At 42.4% G+C, this 21,771-nt stretch overlaps 1 protein-coding gene and 1 long non-coding RNA gene across 2 annotated transcripts in view; one reads left to right on the top strand and one right to left on the bottom strand.

The window, feature by feature from the left end:
* Window positions 1-9,152, top strand: part of LOC141172095 (uncharacterized) — a 165,650-nt gene extending 156,498 nt beyond the window's left edge. The window contains exon 3 of the long non-coding RNA XR_012252416.1: window positions 9,031-9,152. This is a non-coding gene — a long non-coding RNA (uncharacterized lncRNA). The remainder of the gene's footprint in view (window positions 1-9,030) is intronic.
* Window positions 1-21,771, bottom strand: part of BCL3 (BCL3 transcription coactivator) — a 70,508-nt gene that overhangs the window by 31,720 nt on the left and 17,017 nt on the right. Inside the window, exons 2-3 of the mRNA XM_073655939.1 lie at window positions 13,839-14,013; window positions 5,219-5,327 (exon numbers count right to left, since the gene is read on the bottom strand). Of these exons, the coding sequence (XP_073512040.1) occupies window positions 5,219-5,327; window positions 13,839-14,013 (284 nt within the window). The remainder of the gene's footprint in view (window positions 1-5,218; window positions 5,328-13,838; window positions 14,014-21,771) is intronic.

Raw genomic sequence — 21,771 nt, 5'->3', positions numbered from 1 at the left:
CGGTTGGAGGTCTGTGATGACCATCTATGCAAATCCTCAGTCTTTAATCTAGTTTAGATGTACCAGTAAGTTTACCTGCAGTCCCATGTAAAACCACAGATGTGCTGTCATGACAAATTAAGCTCTGCTGCATCTGTTCCTGCCAACCGGATCTGCGCTTCAAGTCACGCTGTGCGAGCTCTACCACTATTACTGTTTTTGTTGTGTTCTTCATCCTGCAGCCGCGTCTGTTATGTGGTATCACTGGTTCTCACTCGTACGTTGGCTGCAGAAGGAGGAAATGGAGATAAACAGCGAAGGGGGAACCCCAGGGTCATGTGACTTCCAGAAAAAGAGCGAGAAGCGCTGAACTAATTATATAGAGTGCACGTCTGCCAAATGTGATGCAACAGACAATGATAGGTTTTATTCTGCAGAATTAGATGGGGCAAGGGATGATAAGATTGTATATTAGTCATTCATTAGGAGGTGGTATGTTAACCTCGTAACGAACAGAGTCTTTTGGCCTAAAAAAAAAAGGAGACTTTTTAGCAAAATTTTTCACCAAAAATTTTTTATTGTTTTTTTCGACAAATATTTTTCTGCTGTTTTTTTTTTTATATTATTATTTTTTTATAATTTTTTAAAATTTAATTAAAGACGTCGTTCTCCGCTTTAAAGCTCGACTCGGATCTTTCATATTTGTTACAGATTTTATTGGCATTTTTTTCTAAACTAAAATACGCAGCATATTTCCCCACACTTATTGATTTAATTTTTCTTTTATTTTTACTTTTTTTTTGCAGAAAAGCTTCAAAATCTGCAATAAAACAAAGCCAGGACAGTAGATTTAGAGTCTCTGTTGAAACCAATGGGTAGAAACTGGAGCGTTTTCTGTTTTCCCAAAAAGAAATTGACAGGCTCTGGTTTTTAAAAATAAATTTCCGCGCGGATTTTGCATACAAAGAAATGAGTAAAAAAAAAAATGCAGCACGTGGATGACGCTAACTTAAAAGTCATCTACATTGATGATACTGTAAAAGGCATGCAGAAAATTTGAGCATAAAATCCGTTCCAAATATGCAATGTGTGAACCTAACCTAAATGTATAGATTAAAAGCTCTTTTTACATTCTGTTGGCAGAGTTTAGCGATTCCAGATGTTTTCAGACAATTCACCAATTGCAACTTTTTTAAATAGGGAAAATATATATTCTTGTACCGTGTTAGCCAGTAGATAGAAAAATATTAAGATTTGAGAGTCCTCAGTGGTTGATACCTTTTAATGGCTAACTGAAAAGATGGTAACAAATTGCAAGCTTTCGAGACTATGCAGGTCTCTTCATCAGGCTAGTATAACCCAAAATCTGAAGAGTCACATATTTATACACAATAAGACACACAAAAAATGCAATAGATGAGACAGGTGATGGAAAGCAGAGTTGTTATGGAAGAGATGTCGCTAAGTTTGGTGCAACTCTACTCCGCTCCCCCGGAGTTATTTTATGCATAACTTTCAAAAGTTGCACCTATTTACGGAATCTTGAAAAGGATGCAACTTTTTGCTCAAAAGATCACAAAAATGGTTTGTGATAGGAAAAAAAGCCCATCTTATTACTTTGCCCTAAATTCTGGGACTTGGCTCCAAATTTTCTGAATTTGGCACAATAAACATTAGCGAATACCACAAGAAAAAAAAGAAGTGACTTAAAATATTAAAAAAGAACTCAAAAGATGAATCAAGGCCATATTTTTAATATATTATGCCCCCCAAAAGGTCATACATGGTTTCTAGGGGATTTTCACTCCTTATAACCAAGGAAAAATAGACCCTTTAGGCAGCATCACTCACTGGCAGAGTAGATCATGTCTGCAATGCTGTGGAGCACCAGGAATCACGTGACACAACAGCATCCTCTATTCACTATCTAGGACTCATTGAGAGCTACAATCGATGGAAAACAAAGGACAGAAGATGCCTTAAACAGGGGCCCGTGAACAATTGTGTAGGGCCAAGCATAGAACCAGATGTCATTCGAACATACACATCAGCTTAAAAAAGGTATGATATCTTTGTATTGCAAAAACTCATATTATGGCACCTGATTGCTTTTGATTTCAAGTGCCAACCAGTAGAGGTCTAGCTGTAGGGAGTACAGCGTCTCATAAGGGTCTGGTCCCTTATTTTTGGAGGCATATAAACCCCCTAATATTTAATAAAAGATGAGCAGCACTATAAGTGGAAGCACAATGGCTTCTATAGACCTTTTACAGTGCAACTGTAGAGGGCAGAACATGGAGTGGTTGGCCTCCAGTTGGTTGCGAGTCAAGGTTGAACCTTTATATTAAGACCCCGAGACATCTAGGAACCCTCTAGCAAACAGAAAAATAATTATTTTAAATATTCCAACAGTGAAACGTCAGTTGATGCGAGCGACCCCTAACCAAGACCTTCATCTATTAACCAGAACAAACAGCTGGAACAAACCTAGAGGCGCACTGGAGGACTCGACACACTGATGCACACTGCAATGCTCTGTTGGCCCTGTGGAGGTACTGCAAGAAAAGTGAATACTTGCTGCAGGATTCAATCTACAAATTAAAGCTGATCGCATGCTGCCCCAGCAGCAAACCACACTGTGATCAACTCATTCTTGGTAGACCGTCCTAACAAACAGAGAATATCCAAAGAAGACAACAACTTTAAGATTTGAAGTCAATATGTCATGATGCTGTTGGGACTATGGGTGCTAATCAGATCCCTAGAACTACGGGCGCCCTAGTCTATCCCTGTCGCCCGGATTACTCCTGATGGTGGAGACACTGGGTTCACATGCCTTGCTATGCTCCTATATCAGCCCTAATCTGTCCTCTCCACGACACAGGGCAGTGAGAAGCTGAAGTGTATAGGAACACACTACCCAGACAAAGCAGGGAAGATGGACAGGGATAAATGAAAATACCAATCATACAAAATATACACATAAAACAACAGAGTGGGACGTAGGGGAGTTAAGGAAGGAGAAATCAAATAGGAGAGGATGAGGATGTGAACACAGACAAAACACCAAGCAACAATCTCCTGAATAAATCTCCAAACGTCAACTCCAACTCCAACCACGAACTACACCTCCTACTGCAGAAGCAGGCAGTAAGAACTAACACTGGCAATCCCTAAGTGCCAGAGGGGAGAATATATAGCAGAGGGGAATGGCCAACACTGAACAGCTGAGACAATCTAGGTAGTAAAACTCCAGGAGCTTCAACTGAACAGATTAACCCTTGCATTTCTAGCAAGTAAAAAACCTGCACTGGTTAATAACATGGTGAAGTACTTCGAACCAGTGCAGGAGTTTGTGAATCCGGGGTCTTCTGGCCCCTCTCTGTCGCGTTATCCTTGTGACACAATAATTCTCTTGAAGGTTTGGATATCTGATTTGCTATGACAGTTATCCTCTTTTGGCCAGATGAATCATGATGACTGCCATTATGGACCATAAATGTTACAATCAAAGGATTAATCTACGAGTTTTTATAACCTGTTAAAGAACAACCCTTTAATCCATAATATCGGATGATACACAGTTGCCAATTCTTTTGGCGGCAGCCCTATAAATGTGCCATGTAAATGGGGGTTTCCTGTCCTTGTTTTAACCTTTGACCACTGAGATCAATCAGTTTTGATAAAAGACACTATTGTGAGAGCTATAAAATAATTTACAAAATCCCCCCAAATTTTTTAGTAACTTTGCAAAGTCTTTTGAAAAATGTATAGAATTTCAAAAGATTCTGTATGATTTAGGAAATCCATTTTCACATATCCGATCAGGTAATTTTGTACTAAAATACTGCGATGCATCATTTAGGTCCTTCATCTCTCAGGCAGAGAATTTTGGCCCTTGGCATCATATGAACAATTCACTGGATACAATGGGAATCGTGTAATGTTTCCTTTTCTCTGTAGCAACAAGGCAGAATTCTCCTTAGATTACAGCTGATCGCTGGAGGTTCTAGGAGCTGGACACCATCAGTCTAATTCTTGGGGACTTTTCGAACAAAAAGTAGTTGAACATTTTTAGTGACCTTGTACGGGATCGGACCAAAGGATGATCCTAAAGTTCACCTTCCATTTATGTAGAATATGTAAGTGTCCACTAATTATCATCATCCCAACATTTTTAGTTGACCCAGCATGGTTCCTCTCCCTCCTCCCAGCAGGGATAACAACATGCACACCGCCACGGCCGCTCAGAGGCATTTCCTGCTCTGGCTCCCAGGCTCCAGGGCTCGTGCACGATGAGCGAGTCTCCCGGCAACGCCCTTAGGGCGTGCGTGCTTCCCACTTCTTAAATGGGCAACACACACACAGCCTATAGCTAGGAGGCATTAGGCATTTAAGGCACCCTCCCCTGTAGGGAGGTGCCTGAGCAACTTCAGTACCTAGTGTGTCTCTAAGCTGCTAGTCCGTTGTCAGGTCCCTGTTCCTGAACCTGTTCTGCAATCCTGTACCAGTACCTGTCCAGTGATCCTGAGTCCGTCTTGTCTGAATCAGCCATTTTGTCCGAACTTGAGCCCATTCTATTTGGACCGGCACCTGTATCCATACTGCCAGTGATCTCAATCCTGTCAGACACTCTGAGTCCATGACCCCTGGGGTCAGCTGCTGCAGTACTGCCCTGGAGTGGTACCTGGTGGCTACCTGCAGCACAAGCCTAACTCCACCATCAGAAGCTCTTGTGAAGAACCAGGTACTCGCTGAGTTACATCCTTCCAGGGTAAGTCTGGCCCGTGGAGCAGCGGGTCCACACCGACCAGCAAGACAGTTGTTATCATTGCACACAAGAGACATATCAATATATCTTCAATAAGATCTAATAGTTTACTTGTGAATAATCTATGAGGAATAGACCCTGGTAGTTAGTATTTGACTCCAGTCACCTCCAAACAAGTGTCTACTATTGTATCGCAACTTTGGGCTCTTTGGATGACCCTCTGTTTGACTAGTCCAACCCAAATCAAAGGATTCAGCCAATTTACTATTCATCACAGCCTAATTTATGACAACTAGGTGTTGAAACAGTCAAGCCTTTGGGAATAGAGGCATATTACATTTTTTGGTTTGGGTGGTTCTACCCCAACCTCCACACAATGCTACGCCTTTATTATCAAAGTACAACTTTCAATAAAAATGGAATATGCATACGAGAACAAGTCAAATACAACCATTCCCTCTTGCTTACCTGTCTAAGATTGTTGAGTACATCAACTTCTTTTCTGGCATGGTTTAGTAAAGAGGTGACCCGTTGGGCTATTGATAAATTTCCATGTGCAACAGCAATGTGCAATGCTCTGAGAATAAAACACAAGGCAAAAAATATGAATAAGAGTGGATCAGGCAAAATTAAACCAGTCGGGAACAAGTAGGAAAAACCAAATGTGCTGCACCACTTTGCTAAGGAACCATACCAAGTGAGAACCTACATGATTATCAATGAAGAAGACAGATATGGAATAGATAAGAAAACATTTCGTAGAGAGCATTTCAGTAAGACACTATGAAAGTCTCATGAATTAACAATTACCAGTTTGCAGCCAATTAGCATTATATTGTGATGGAGCAAAGCCCAGTTGGACATTGAAGCCAAGTGCAAGTAATATGGTTGTTATGTTGTCATCAACAGCCCATTGTATGTTTTGAGCCTGGTGCACAATAGTATCTTCACCTGCCAACAACTAAGGAGCCATATAACCATGACCAAAGAACCACTGTTTGGGAAAAAACTGTCCAGGGCTAGGGATATAACCTGACCCAGATTGGTGACATGACCTGTTAGAAGAGGATTGACTGGTTAAACATCTTCAAGCATTGGTCCACCATTGTGCTTCACATGGGATTGAGATGGAACTCCAGATCGCCACAGATATTTGGTTCCTAGATACTGTCTAATCATCCAATCACTCTTGTCCAGTCTTTGGCTGTGATCAGACACATACAATGAGAATGTCTTTAAGCTGAACAATCCCTTATTAATAGAGTTGAGCAAAAAGATTTGCAGGAACCTGGTCGAGTGGCCAAATTGGCAGTACGTGGCTGCTGGATCAAAGCACAGTAAACTTCCTGCTATTACTCAATTGTACAGGTTTCCTTCGCCTATTGCTGGCACCATCCTGTGTTTCCCTGGTAACCCAGCAAGCATCTTAAATTATCGCCAAAGGGCAAAGGCCTTTTAAGACCAGCTCAAGCACCTGTGTGCCTTAAGGAAACATTGCTTCTAGCTGCCATGTGTTTTGCAAGAGTTTGCTTTATCATTCACTTTTAACAGTTCCAGTCATGTATCTAAACATCCATCCAACAAGCTGATATCCAGCAATCTTCAACCACTTCCTAGCTCAATCCTGCGACGGGTTCTATTGCATGCTAAGCACTGCTGCAACAAGTTTCCTGATAGCAAACTCATCTCTGCTAATACTGGCACTGTTCACGCCTTAGTCTCTGCAAGTAAAGTACATGATTATTATTCATCTCTGCTATTTATTTGCTGCCCATAGCTCTCCTTTTATGTGTGTAATCTCGGCAGGCAAGTTACCTGACTGCCTACACATTTATTACTACTGAGTGAAATTGCATCTCTGCAAGCAGGTTACCAGATTGCCCACACATCTATTACTGAGGGAAACTGCATCTCTGCAAGCAAGTTACCAGATTGCCTATTCCATCTCTGTTGTGTGTAAACGCATCTCTGCAAATTTGTGAGTATCCACACACGTGGTTCTTCTTCACCTTGTGCTTTCTGGGCTGCTAACTGTCTTACATCCTGCACACCCTGCTGTATTGGTCCTGATCCACATGCCGTTTGGCAAGACCCACTCCAATGCACCATTACCTCCGGATTGTTCTGCTCACCAAGACGTACAGATTAGAAAATCCATGTCACTAAGTGAGCCCTTAAAACGTACTACCTGCGGCTTCCAGAACTACCAATATAAGTTTTTGAAGATCTCAGGTACGTGAAGTTTCAGGGGACATCACTGTAAACATTTGGTTGGAATTTCCCTTTATATTCATGTAAATGCTCCTGTTACTATAACTGCACTTAGAAAACAATTTATAACTTTCCAAGTAAGAAAGTCTATGAATATCTCTGCAGCCTCCAATCGTGCAGCTTTATGTTCCTGTCATAGTAAAATATAGAGAAACCAGAGCACTCATGAGGGGGCATGCACAAGCTGGGGGTAGAATTAGGGGGAAGGGAACAAAGTTAGATATGTGTCAGTTTTAGGAAGTGAAGGGATTTCACAGAAAAGGTTCTTACAATAAAGTGAAACTTAAGACTTGAGGGGGAGAAGTGACGTCATCTAAAGATACAAACACAGATAAAGAGAGATACAAGGAGTAAGGGAAGTATAAGGGGGTTTTATTGCAAATTTTGAGGGCAAAGCAGTTTAAGAAACCATGGTGTGATATAGATAGATTTAGGGTGTTAAAAAAATGTACAGCCATGTCTGGGTCTACTTCTGGGAACATAGATCTCTCGAGCAGGAGAGTAGATATCACCCACGCCCTGCACCACAAACTGATAGACCATACTTGCCAACGATCCCAGATTTTCCCATAAAGTGCTAGAAAAGTAGGAAATTTGTGACCCACATACTCACCTTTCTCGATTTATGTGTCCTCCAGACAACATCTGTTGAGCGGGTCTGGGGTCTGCATTTTAAGGGGGTTTTCCAGTTTTTGGAAAACCCTCTCTCCTTTCAAAAGATTTTTAAAAAGCAAAAAACTGGGCTTTACTCACCATCTTCAGGTCCAGCGCTGAGTCTCCGACGCTGCTTCAAGTGCCTGTTATTGTCTACAGCGCTGACTTCACGTCGATAGCTGAGCTCACTTACTGGCTGCAGCGCTAACGTCTGAGTTCACAGCTCAAGCTGCTGAGTTAACTGATGAGCTGCAGCGTTGTCGAAGTGACGTCAGAGCCGTAGACAATAATAAACACCAAGAGAAGCAGCGGAGACTCAGCGCTAGCCCGGGGAACAGGAGTAAAGCAGAATTTAAAGGGGTCTTTTACATAAACTGCAGCCTAGGGAAATTATTTATATGAAACAGGAAGACTCCTTTAAGAAAGTCTGGTGTCTGTAACTTTTAAGGGATCGAGCTCAGGGTCAATATTAATTTATGGCGTCTGGTTTGGGGGTTGATTGTTTTTGGGGAGTCTTTTTAGGGTATTCATATTTTAGTGGCCTTGTTTGGGGTCTTTTTTATTTTTTATTTTACTCACTTATATAGCGCCATTAATTTCATAGCACTTGACAGACATCATCACTGTCCCCATTGGGGCTCACAATCTAAGTTTCCTATCAGTATGTCTTTGGAGTGTGGGGGGAAACTGGAGAATCCGGAGGAAACCCACGCAAACACAGGAAGATCATACAAACTCCTTGCAGATGTTGTCCTTGGTGGGATTTGAACCCAGGATCCCAGCGCTACATGGCTGCAGTGCTAACCACTGAGCCACCGTGCTGCCCTGAGAAGGTCTATTTTACGGGGTGACCTGGCTTCTTGAGTCTTTATTTATTTATGGAGTAAGTTTTGATCGGCCGACATCTATCTCTCTGCCAATTGCCCCATACGCAGGATCGATCGGCTTGGTTGAGTGTTCATGTGGTTTTTAAGGGAAGAGAACAAAAATATTGGGGCAGTAAAATTTAAACTGCCCAATCCTTTGGCCAAACTCACCAAAATCGGTGAATTTGGCCATCTCCAATGTTTATGAAGGCACCTACTATTTATGCTCAATCTCAGTAAGCTGCATCTCTGTGTACAAGGCTAATACAATAATGTAGTGGAACATTTGGCAGGTCTTCTATAAGTAATAATACAGCTTTCGGAATGAAAAGTGATCACTATATTTAGAAGTTATTGTACTATTATATATTATCGATCTACTACAGTTAGTTAGTAAGTTAGTGTAAGGAGTACAATTAGGGGAGGAAGGTTGAGCTTGATGGACTTAGGTCTTTATTCAACCTACTTTATTATGTTACTATCTTACAGATCACATCTGCAATGTTGGTCACATGAACTGATTAAGGAAGAGGAATACTGAAGCCACAAATGGACAACATTAAAACGAGCTGGGGGAGGTGAGACGGGGAAGTACTGGAAGGTTAAGGAAGTCTGTGGTCTTAAAGTGAGGGGGATGGGGGGTTTGTGGTTTTCAAAACAGCCAGATTAGGTGGTTTCTAAGCTTTTTACCATTTGTGATCTTCCAGTAAAAAAGGTGAATCTCTGGTTATTACAGGTCATCGGTCAAAAAAATCTCTGTATGAATATAAAAGTCAATATGGTATCTGCCTTTTGTATTTATCATATTATTTATCTAATCTTCACAAGGAAGACATAATGGAGCTAGCAAATTTGCATGTTCCATTACTCGGCCACCAGGAAAAAGTCATTTAAATTCAGAGCAACAATGATTTACTAAAAACTTCCTGATTCTAGACTCTGGGAGCACAAACAGAGGTGTCCTTTCTCAGTTTTGATCTTGGCTCAATATTTTTCAGATGGTACAAAAATCGAGAGATCTCTGGACTCTCGTTTTGACACTCCATAGGTTTACTTTGTAAAAGCCACTACCGGGTCACACAGAGCAGTGTGATCCGAAGGGTCTGAATCGTCGTCATGTGACTAAGGAAAAGACAAAAATGGCGCTGGATAAAGGAAAAGATGGCAATAGATGGATATATTAACATACTTACACTACAGGACATTAATATTTACACAAGTTTAGGGAGTTTAATTCTTCACACACTGCTAACAAGGAGGGCAGTTTTTAAACCCCTCTGTCCTGATTTTGCTACTAAAGAAAAAAATCCAGAAAACAAGGCTTGTGTGTCACACAATTTCTGTGCTACCTGGCCTGTGAGACAAACAAGCCATCATTTTTATTTTTTTATTTTTCTTTAAAGACTAAAGAAAAATCTCCACGTTCCCAAAATATAGACGCAACTGTCTTCCTCAAAGTGTGCATGTTTAAAAAACAATACATATTTTTCTACAATTCCTTGTTGTGATACAATATTTGGACCTACACATGCCGCCTGAATACAGCTGTTGGTTAGCACCAGATACTATTCATTTTTTTCCTATTCAGATAGGTTGAGGTCACTTGGATATTAATAAGTGTGCTTAATAAGTGTGCTTGCAATTAAAGATATCAATAGGGTTCAATACAATCAGAGTGGTGTGCATGTATTTTATGGGCAATTAGAGGTTTTGAAGTATGGAGATTCAAATAAAATGTATTCACCGCAAATCAAATTTTTTGGGAAAAAACATAGCAAATGCAGGTGAATTTGAATTTCAAAAGATCTGCACATAGAAAAAAATCCTGTGAGTCCTATTTCCCTTGGCAACTCATACAGAAAGTCTGTAACTCCTGTTTGTCCCATTCACTGCTAGATAGAGTCTGTGAGTCCTCCTTTTCCCATTCACTCCCAGATAAAGCCTGCAAGTCCTGTTTCTTCCATTCACTCCTAGATAAAGCCTGTGAGCCGTTCCCTCCATTCACTCCTAGATAAAGCCTGTGAGTCCTGCTTCCCTTTTTTCACCCCTAGATAAAGTCTTAGAGTCCTGCTTTCTCTGTTTACTCATAGAAAAAGCCTGTGAGTCCTGCTTCCCTTTTTTAACCCCTAGATAAAGCCTGAGAGTCCTGCTTCCTCTGTTCACTCATAGAAAAAGCCTGTGAGTCATGCTTTATCTGTTCATTCCCAGAAAAAGCCTGTGAGTCCTGCTTCATCTCTTCACTCATAGATAAAGCCTATGTGTCCTACTTTCTCTGTTCACTCCCAGATAACTCGTGAGAGTCTGTAACATACCTGGCGGCGTCCTTGCATAGTGGTCCATCTCCCACTGTGCAAGAGCGTGCACTTGATCTCCAATCCAGAATGTCTCTCTGGCTTCCCTCCATGCTGTCTGTTTGCTTCTGTTTCTGCTGCTTAAGGGCGGCGCCCGATCACTTCCTGCTTTTAGTACCTGCTGCAGGCACACCCCTTGTGCGTCCTCAGCCTATTGCTGTCTGTCACCTGGTATTTAAACCAGCTGCTCCAATTAACCCATGCCTGAGCATCTTGCCCTGTCAGTTGGCTTCTTGTCTCTGACATGCCAGGTCCTGTGTATGTTACCTGTCTTGCAGTATCTGTTCCCGTGTCTGTACTGTGTCCTACCTGTGTACTCTAACCTGCAGTCTGTACACACTCCCTAGCCTGTTGTCTTCTGTCTATCCTGGAGGCTGTATTTCCAGGCCAGTGTGAACACGCTCCTAGCCTGTTCTTTCCGCCTTCTAGGGGCCGCATACCTAGACCTGTTCCTGTATCTTGCCTGTTCTTGTCTGTATACTCTCCTAGCCTGTTACCTGTTTTTCTCCATGTCCGTACCTTCCCTTTTCTTGCAGAATCTGATCCCGTACCTATCTCCTACTCGTTGTCTTTGTACTCCCTTTTTGTGAGTTTAGAGTCCACTCGCTACTTCATTGCAAGTATCCTGTGTGTACCTGGTTCTGCCTTTCCCTTCCAGTCTGTTCCGTGTGAACAGAGCCCTGTCCCCTCCGCTCTGCCTTGCTTGCCGCTTCGGCGGTTCTTGCCTGCTCAGCCCTGTCCACCGCGTCTGTGGTTTCGCTTTGCTCAGCCCTGTCCACCGCGTCTGCGGTTTCGCTTTGCTCAGCCCTGTCCACCGCGTCTGCGGTTTTGCTTTGCTCAGCCCTGTCCACCGCGTCTGCGGTTTTGCTTTCCTCAGCCCTGTCCACCGCGTCTGCGGTTTCGCTTTGCTCAGCCCTGTCCACTGCGTCTGCGGTTTCGCTTTGCTCAGCCCTTTCCACCGCGTCTGCGGTTTCGCTTTGCTCAGCCCTGTCCACTGCGTCTGCGGTTTCGCTTTGCTCAGCCCTGTCCACCGCGTCTGCGGTTTCGCTTTGCTCAGCCCTGTCCACCGCGTCTGCGGTTTCGCTTTGCTCAGCCCTGTCCACTGCGTCTGCGGTTTCGCTTTGCTCAGCCCTGTCCACCGCGTCTGCGGTTTCGCTTTGCTCAGCCCTGTCCACCGCGTCTGCGGTTTCGCTTTGCTCAGCCCTGTCCACCGCGTCTGCGGTTTTGCTCTGCTCAGCCTTGTCTACCGCGTCTGCGGTTTTGCTCTGCTCAGCCTTGTCTACCGCGTCTGCGGTTCTGCTCTGCTCTGCCTTGTCTACCGCGTCTGCGGTTCTGCTCTGCTCGGCCTTGACTACCGCACCTGCGGTTTCGCTTTACTCTGTTTGTTTACCGCATCTACAGCTCCAAATTTGTCTCCCAGTCTGTACTGGACCCTACCCAGCCTGCGCTCTAGTCTGCTTGTTCCTGTATTCCCCAGTGTGGGTCAACAGCCGTGTCCGGAGTCTGACCTGGAGTAGAACCTGGTCCCTCTGCTCGGTTCTTCCCTGGTGCACTGGCGTCGTATGCCGTCGTGCGACCTTGGTCGGATCGGGCAGATACTTAGTTACGCCCCTCCAGGCAGTCTCCGGTTCATGGCACAGTGGAACCACTAAACACGCACACGCCAGTCAGTCCGGGCGTGTGCATTACAGCGTCCTGCTTTCTCTGTTCACTCCCAGATAAAGCCTGTGAGTCCTTCTTTCTCCATTGTCTCCTAGATAAAGCCTGTGAGTCCTGCTTCCTCTGTTCACTCCTAGATAAAGCCTGTGAGTCCTGCTCCTCCGTCAAATTTTAAATAAAGCCTGTTTCCTTTGGTCACTCCTAGATAAAGCCTGTGAGTCCTGCTTCCTCTGTTCACTCCTAGATAAAGCCTGTGAGTCTTTATCGGTCGTCCTCTTCTAAATAAAGCCTGTTTCATTTGGTCACTCCTAGATAAAGCCTGTGAGTCCTGCTTCCTCTCTTCATTCCTAAAGCCTGTGAGTTCAGCTTTCTCTGTTCACTCCCAGATAAAGCCTGTGAGTCTTGCTTCCTCTGTTTACTACTACATAAAACCTGTGAATCCTGCTCCTCTGTTGTCTCCAAGATAAAGCCTGTGAGTCCAGATTTCTCTGTTCACTCCCATATAATGCCTATGAATCCTGCTCCTCCATAGTCTCCTAGATAAAGCCTGTGAGTCCCGTTCCTCCGTTCTCTCCCAGATAGTCTGTGAATCCTGCTCCTCCATAGTCTCCTAGATAAAGTCTGTGAGTCCTGCTCCTCCGTTCTCTCCCAGATAAAGCCTGTGAATCCTGCTCCTCCATTGTCTCCCAGATAAAGCCTATGAATCCTGTTCCTCCATAGTCTCCTAGATAAAGCCTGTGAGTCCTGCTCCTCCGTTCTCTCCCAGATAAAGCCTGTGAGTCCCATTCTTCCATTCTCTCATAGATAAAGCCTGTGAGTCCTGCTCATCCATTGTCTCCCAAATAAAGCCTATGAATGCTGCTTTCATCACAAACTCATACACAAAGCCTGTGAGTCCTCCTTTGTACCCCGGACGCTCAGAAAGACAACCTATAAGTCCTTCTTCTCAGTCCACTTATTAAAGAAAGCTGGTGAGCCTTGTTACTTTCACCTACTCATAGAGAAAGCCTGTGAGTCCTGATGCTCTCACCCAGTCTCAGCTCTTGAGTGGTGATCACATGTCAGGAAGTCCAAGAATAGACTGTTGATGCTACCATGGAAGCCACCAGAGCAAGCAGAATATCTAAAAAATTGTAACATCATTCCATAATTTAATATTTTTCAGCTATATTTAAATAAAATTATAAAGATTAATGTGTTTGTCCACATGCTGATATATGAAGGAGACCATGTATGGTTCATCTTAGAAGCAATGAAGATGGCAGGCTAGGAATTTAGAGGCCTTACGTGTCTCCATCTTCATCTGGTTGGGTAGCAGCAATGAGGTCAGCCTGGAGGTCTGTGTCTGTAGGAACCACGGCTGTGTGATATGGTGTCACGAGTCTCAGGAGGGGCGATTCCAAAATGGCAGAGCCAGATGTTGGGTACAGGGATAACGTGGGGGAGATACATGCAGTGCTCCCTGCAAAAAAAAAACAAAAAAAACATATGTCAACTAAAAAAAAATAATGGATGATTGATCCATGTGCTGTTCTTATTTTTACAAATGTATTCAAGTTCAACCAAGGGTGGAACCCAACAGAGTTCAATTAACACAAACACAAATTTCCCCAACACACCAGAGAAGGAAATATTGACAATAAAGATAATTAGGTTTACGTGCCGGAAAGAGTAAGGCAAAAAAAATAACCTGGGTTCACTCAATCTTCCTCACTGTCCAATTTTTTTTAATTAATTAAAAATGATAAAGTAATTTAAACTTATCTGGTAGCTCCCTCGGCTTCTACAGCATTAACGTTCAGGTCTCAATGATGATGTGAACTCTACTGTGGTGATGACCTGCAGCCAATCACAAGCCTTGGTCAGAACAGGACAACTGAGGCCACTAATTTGCTGCAATGATCACATGCCCATACGCGGTCAACAAATCAGATAGTTCAGGAAGATGAGCGAGACCGGAACCTGTTAAAGGGAACCTGTCAGAAACTTCTACATCCTCAAACCATTTATATGACTATGTAGCACTTAAAACAATAAACAGTTTTATCCCTTTAAGGTCCCAATAAGATGTTCCAGAGGTGAGATATGGTTTTCTGAAGTTCTCTATTTATGTCTCTGAAAGTGCATTGGGTGTGAAGATGCACTTACAGCTTCTCAGCCTCACGCTGTATTCCATGCCAAGCGCCACTCTCCTTTGGTTGACTAACTGGTCATTTGCTCCGATACATGGCGGAAAATTTAGCGCAAGGCTGAGGAGCTCTAAGTGCACCGCCACACCCCATTGAACTTCTGTGTGAAGATGCACTTACAGCTCCTCAGCCTCACGCTGTATTCCATGCCAAGCGCCACTCTCCTTTGGTTGATTGACTGGTCATTAGCTCCAATAAGCTGTAAGTGCACAGTCACGCCCCACTGAACTTCTAGATACATATATACAAAACTTCAAAAGGCAATTTTTCACTGCTGAAGAATCATTTTGGGGTCATAAAGGGATCAACTTGTTTATCTGGTAAAAGGCTGAACAGTCATATAAATGATTTGAGGACGTAAAAGTTTCTGACAGATTCCTTTTTGTTAAAAATCTTGGACAACCACTTTAAATTGGTCTTAACCTGGGTCCAATTTAGAGAATCTGTCACCAGGTTTATGCTTCCCAATCTGAGGACATCATAAAATAGGGACAGAAAGTTCTGGGTCACTTACTAGGCTACTTTCTTTAGTTTTGATAAAATCACTTTTTTTATCTGCTGCAGCTCTGCTAGTCCTCTCAATGAAGAGTTCAGTATAGTGGCGCAGTCAGACAGTCGTATAAATCGGACCGAGATTGGAATGCAGAGCACAGACTGGCTGGCGGCTCTCCCGACCCGAGCGTGACAGCAGCATAGAAATACATGAAGCTGTAACGCTTGGGTCAGGGTAGCCGCCGGCCAGTCCGTGCACTTCGTTCCGATTTATAAGACCATCTGACTGCACCCTAACCCTTCTCATGACATTGATAGATTTCTGTACATAAAAAGCTGTCAATCAACGTTGGGGTACAGGAATAGCCAGAATTCATTAATATTGAGGACTGCATCATTGAGAGGACTAGCAGAGCTGCAGCAGACAAAACTGATTCATCAAAACTATAGCAAGAAGCCCAATAATCAGGAATCAGGGTTTCTGTCGTACTTTAAGCCTCTCTTACATGGGGAAGCAAATACCTGGCGATTGATTCTCTTTAAGTATCTCCAACAGGTCAAGATTTTGCTGCAATAACCATTTAAGATTAGTGATGAGATTTAGTGTCTTAAATGGGCAGTAAGTCATAAATACAAGGGACACATTTGACTTATTACCATAACTTTGAAATTCTGAAGCAGAATCTGTTGACTGTGACTACGTGCACTTGTTTTTGTTTCTGACATTTAGGGGATTTTCTAACATATCCCCTTTTGACTCACGTCATAGTCTTAGATGTTTAATGGCTTTAATTTAAGTAGGAGCTGGTTTTCCCCGTTGTTCCTGCACACTGGTCTGTTACAAATAGTTTAGATTAGCTTGACACAAATAGCCGAGTCTTTACAGGGAGGCGCTAACTCGTCTCATGTTCCATACATTTCCAAATAAAGATGTTCTAGGTCACATCCACAGTTACAAATAGCCCTACTCCATTTAATCAGTTTAGGGTCCACAAATTATGGTAGTTTGAAGGCCTTTTCTGACAATATATTATCTTTTAGGGTTGTTCTCATCTTTGTTGTTCAGGAGCGCACTGCTCCCTTGCCTCGTGGCTTACTGCTTGCCAGGGAACGGTGTGCTCCCGATGACAGACCAGTAGCATGGTTGCACCACTGTCATGAACCGTATACTTTCCCATAGTGCAAGCAGAGGAAGCATCGGAGTAGCACAATAACACCGAAGATGGCCAGATCCAAGAATCCTTGCAAGCATGTTCCTTGCCTGAAAAAACAGCCATATCTGGAAGGCTGCAGAGGTGGCTAGCATCTGAGGCTTTGAGCATTATACAATGGAATTAAAAATCATTCCATTCTTGGGAACGAATTTGGAATTCTTATATTTACAAGTAGTTTGAAATTGTACCGATTTTAGATGGTGAAAAAAATCGTTTAATGGGCAGTTGAGTTTAAGCTATCGCCCACAGATCTCCACCAATCAAACACTGATATTACATTAAGGGTAACAGAACTTTTAAAAAAACTTTTGACAAATCAGAGTGACATGATAAAACTTTTGATTGGTGGAGATCCAGTTGCCGAGACCCCATAGATCGCTAAAACGAAGAGGCAGATGTGACGAGTTAAGCTCTGCCTTCCTCCAAGATTAAAGATGAACTACTAGACTTTGTAGGGAGCCTGTCTTCAATATTGGAAGAAAATAAAGCTTGGCTTTGGCACCTTGGTTTTAGCAATCGGTTAGGTCTCAGCTCTTGGACCGTCACCAATCAAAACATTTCAAAAGTTTTATGAAAGTGCAGTCATACTTTACTTCCCATGCTACTCCTTTAGACTTATATACAGGAAAAAATATAGATCCTATTGCCACGTATCAGCCACTGAGGACTCTCAATTTTAAGTATTTTATAAACACTTAAGAATGTTGGTGGATAAAACCAATTTTGGTAGGGTTCAATGAGTACAAGCCTCTAGGTCTGTAGGGAAACAATGAACAAACATGTTCGATATCAACATATCCAATCTTTTTTTTGTTCCTGGGAAACACTTCTGCCATCAGCATGTTTCTTCTATTGGGTAAACACGTTTATGCAGAGGTCAAGGGCCAGAACTATTAGCTAAGCCTTGTGTAAGGATGACTTTACTTTGCTTGAAGACAGAGAGTACAATCAGTATGGATCTAATATTCAGCGTAACACACTAATGTTGCCCAACATGTAACATCCTTCCAGAAACCCAACATGAAGCTCCTGGATCCAAAGCAGGGGTCCAAACTTAACATGAACCATTTATAGCCAGAGTTCTCCTACGTATTGGATGGGTTTTTGGCTTCTCTCAAGCACCAGAGCAAGGCAGTAACTTCTACCGCCCTCATAGCTACACCCGTGCTTCCTTATAAATAAACATATTATGAGCCACAACAATTTACAATACAAAAAGCAGAAACCTGACTATATTAACTACAACACACTCTTGCAATGTGCATCCCCAATGCTTTATGGGAAGCTCGTAAGAATAACGCCAGCTCTGGAAACCACCTGAAATTTTTAGGCGTCCCATATCTTCCCGGACTTTAATGAATGTCAATTAGAAGTTAACACCAATACTTGTCTACTCGTCGACACAAGCAACAATCTGACCAATATGATACACACGGTTGGATTATTACAAAGGTCGAGGATTCTTTGGGAATGAATGCATTAAGTTGGCCGAAACAGTTGGACCTATCTTCTTCTCCTTTTACCTTTAAAGCCAATGTCTTAAAAAGGATTTTACCCTTTGAAATATTCATTTAAACTGGATTTATGAATTTAAACACCACTGGATTAAACTCGAAACTGAAATTGTCCATTGGGCCTAATTTAGATGCCATCTGGAATTTTACACAAACACATCTGTCAAAAGATGAGATAGACCTACAATGGGCAAAGACAAAGCAGATATGCAAACTTTTAACCAGTTTGCTATGACATGTTCAACATATCTTAAGGAGGGCATCATGGTGGTCAAGTGCTCAATCGTGTTCAAGTGGTCAATCCAACAAGACAAAAACATTGCATCTTCTATATGATAATGTTTCCTCTGGATTCCCTTTTTTTCCTTCCACACTCCAAAACATTGACTGGTCAGCTAGTTTCCAGAGAAAGATAGGAATGAGATTACATTACGAGTCTCACTGTGGACAAAGGACTGACGTTACTCATAAGGTGACTATTTTGAATGGCTAAAAAGACCAATTTAGACTCTTTATTGTCATGCATCGGTGTCATTTGACATGTACAAGCATGACAGATGCCAACCTATGGCAGATATCTACTGGAAAGTTGATCATTGTGGGGTTTTTTTGGTTATAGTCAAAAAGTCAACCTTGATCTACATCCTAACAATGGAAACCCAGACCAGTCAACAGGCCATGGTAGAGATTGATGGGTCGTTTTGTCCAAAGTGTCACTTTAAGTTATGGCACTGTCATCCAGGACAAAAAATATTCAATGACCAACCACAAAAAAAGAAACTTCAAAAATCCATTGTCTGAAATCATATACAGTACAGACCAAAAGTTTGGAAACACCTTCTCATTTAAAGATTTTTCTGTATTTTCATGACTATGAAAATTGTACATTCACACTGAAGGCATCAAAACTATAAATTAACACATGTGGAATTATATACTTAACAAAAAAGTGTGAAACAACTGAAAAAATTTCTTATATTCTAGGTTCTTCAAAGTAGCCACCTTTTGCTTTGATGACTGCTTTGCACACTCTTGGCATTCTCTTGATGAGCTTCAAGAGGTAGTTACCGGAAATGGTCTTCCAACAATCTTGAAGGAGTTCCCAGAGATACTTAGCACTTGTTGGCCCTTTTGCCTTCACTCTGCGGTCCAGCTCACCCCAAACCATCTCGAGAGGGTTCAGGTTTGGTGACTGCGGAGGTCAGGTCATCTGGCGTAGCACCCCATCACTCTCTCCTTGGTCAAATAGCCCTTACACAGCCTGGAGGTATGTTTGGGGTCATTGTCCTGTTGAAAAATAAATGATGGTCCAACTAAACACAAACCGGATGGAATAGCATGCCGCTGCAAGATACTGTGGTAGCCATGCTGGTTCAGTATGCCTTCATTTTTTAATAAATCTCCAACGGTGTCACCAGCAAAGCACCCCTACACCATCACACCTCCTCCTCCATGCTTCACGGTGGGAACCAGGCATGTAGAGTCCATCCGTTCACCTTTTCTGCGTCGCACAAAGACATGGTGGTTGGAACCAAAGATCTCAAATTTGGACTCATCAGACCAAAGCACAGATATCCACTGGTCTAATGTCCATTCCTTGTGTTCTTTTGCCCAAACAAGTCTCTTCTGCTTGTTGCCTGTCCTTAGCAGTGGTTTCCTAGCAGATATTTTACCATGAAGGCCTGCTGCACAAAGTCTCCTCTTAACAGTTGTTGAAGAGATGTGTCTGCTGCTAGAACTCTGTGTGGCATTGACCTGGTCTCTAATCTGAGCTGCTGTTAACCTGCGATTTCTGAGGCTGGTGACTCGGATGAACTTATCCTCAGAAGCAGAGGTGACTCTTGGTCTTCCTTTCCTGGGGCGGTCCTCATGTGAGCCAGTTTCTTTGTAGCGCTTGATGGTTTTTGCAACTGCACTTGGGGACACTTTCAATGTTTTGCCAATTTTTCGGACTGACTAACCCTCATTTCTTAAAGTAATGATGGCTACTCGTTTTTATTTACTTAGCTGCTTTTTTCTTGCCATAATACAAATTCTAACAGTCTATTCAGTAGGACTATCAGCTGTGCATCCACCAGACTTCTGCACAACACAACTGATGGTCCCAACCCCATTTATAAGGCAAGAAATCCCACTTATTAAACCTGACAGGGCACACCTGTGAAGTGAAAACCATTTCCGGTGACTACCTCTTGAAGCTCATCAAGAGAATGCCAAGAGTGTGCAAAGCAGTCATCGAAGCAAAAGGTGGCTACTTTGAAGAACCTAGAATATAAGACATATTTTCAGTTGTTTCACACTTTTTTGTTAAGTATATAATTCCACATGTGTTAATTCATAGTTTTGATGCCTTCAGTGTGAATGTACAATTTTCATAGTCATGAAAATACAGAAAATTATTTAAATGAGAAGGTGTGTCCAAACTTTTGGTCTGTACTGTATGGTTTACAGTTGTAGAACTATATAAATAATGGAAAATAAGTTATTCATAGGGGAATCCAAGAAGAAATCCAGACTGGGAGAATATCAATTCAGCAGAAAAGACTGTTTATAGCCTATACATATACAATCTATGTAAAAAGAGACTAAATTACATTACTTATCTTACACTGATGCTGAGTCACAGTCTGGATTACTCTCCAGAGCAGCAATCATAAATCTGATAATTGTCATTGGAAACAGTCAACACAAAGTCAACTCAGCTAAGATATTTACATTATCTTACATGAGATTACTTACAATGCCTGGTGAACTAATAGTACAGGATCAATAATGTAATGTACTGTATGTACACAGCTACAGCACCAGCAGAACAGTGAGCGCAGCTCTGGAGTATAATACAGGATGTAACTCAGGATCAGTACAGGATCAGTAATGTAATGTATGTACACAGTGACTGCACCAGCAGAATAGTGAGTGCAGCTCTGGGGTATAATACAGGATGTAACTCAGGATCAGTACAGGATCAGCAAAGTAATGTATGTACACAGTGACTGCACCAGCAGAATAGTGAGTGCAGCTCTGGAGTATAATACAGGATGTAACTCAGGATCAGTACAGGATCAGTAATGTAATGTATGTACACAGTGACTGCACCATCAGAATAGTGAGTGCAGCTCTGGAGTATAATACGGGATGTAACTCAGGATCAGTAATGTAATGGATATACACAGTGACTACACCAGCAGAATAGTGAGTGCAGCTCTGGAGTATAATACAATATGTAACTCAGGATCAGTAATGTGATGTATGTACACAGTGACTGCACTAGCAGAATAGTGAGTGCAGCTCTGGAGTAAAATACAGGATGTAGCCCAGGATCAGTACAGGATAAGTAATGTAAGTACACAGTCTCGACATCAGTAGAATAGTGAGTGTAGCTCTGGAGTACTTAAATGTGTATATAGCTAATTCTATATGTCTACTGTTGTAGACCGGCTCACTCGACAGCACACGGAGGTAGACACGGGAACACTGTCTCTTTAAATTCTTCTCAGGTTTATTATACAGGCAGAATAAACAGTGATGATGTAAAAATAAACATGGTCCTTTGGGCAAAAAACAGGAAAACAAAGCAAAGTGGTAGCACAAAGCACAGTCCATGTGGTAGCGGGGATCCACCCGCTCAGAGTTTAGCAACCACATGGTTCAGCTTTTCTTTGTCAGGACACAAAGCGCTGGAGGTCCGCTCTCCAGCCCTACTGAACACTGAATGTTACAAAAGACTGGCTATTTATAGCCCCGGCCACACCCTGGGGTAGAGATATGGTGAAAAGCCTCCCACCCACTCTACAGCTGTTCATATAAAAAC

This window comes from Phyllobates terribilis, unplaced genomic scaffold (genome assembly GCF_046119375.1).
Source record: "Phyllobates terribilis strain yellow unplaced genomic scaffold, ASM4611937v1 Scaffold_12__6_contigs__length_324123572, whole genome shotgun sequence".
Classification (NCBI taxonomy): Eukaryota; Metazoa; Chordata; class Amphibia; order Anura; family Dendrobatidae; genus Phyllobates; species Phyllobates terribilis.
The sequence above is the reverse complement of the archived record's forward strand: the minus strand, read 5'-3'. Positions and strand labels throughout refer to the sequence as shown.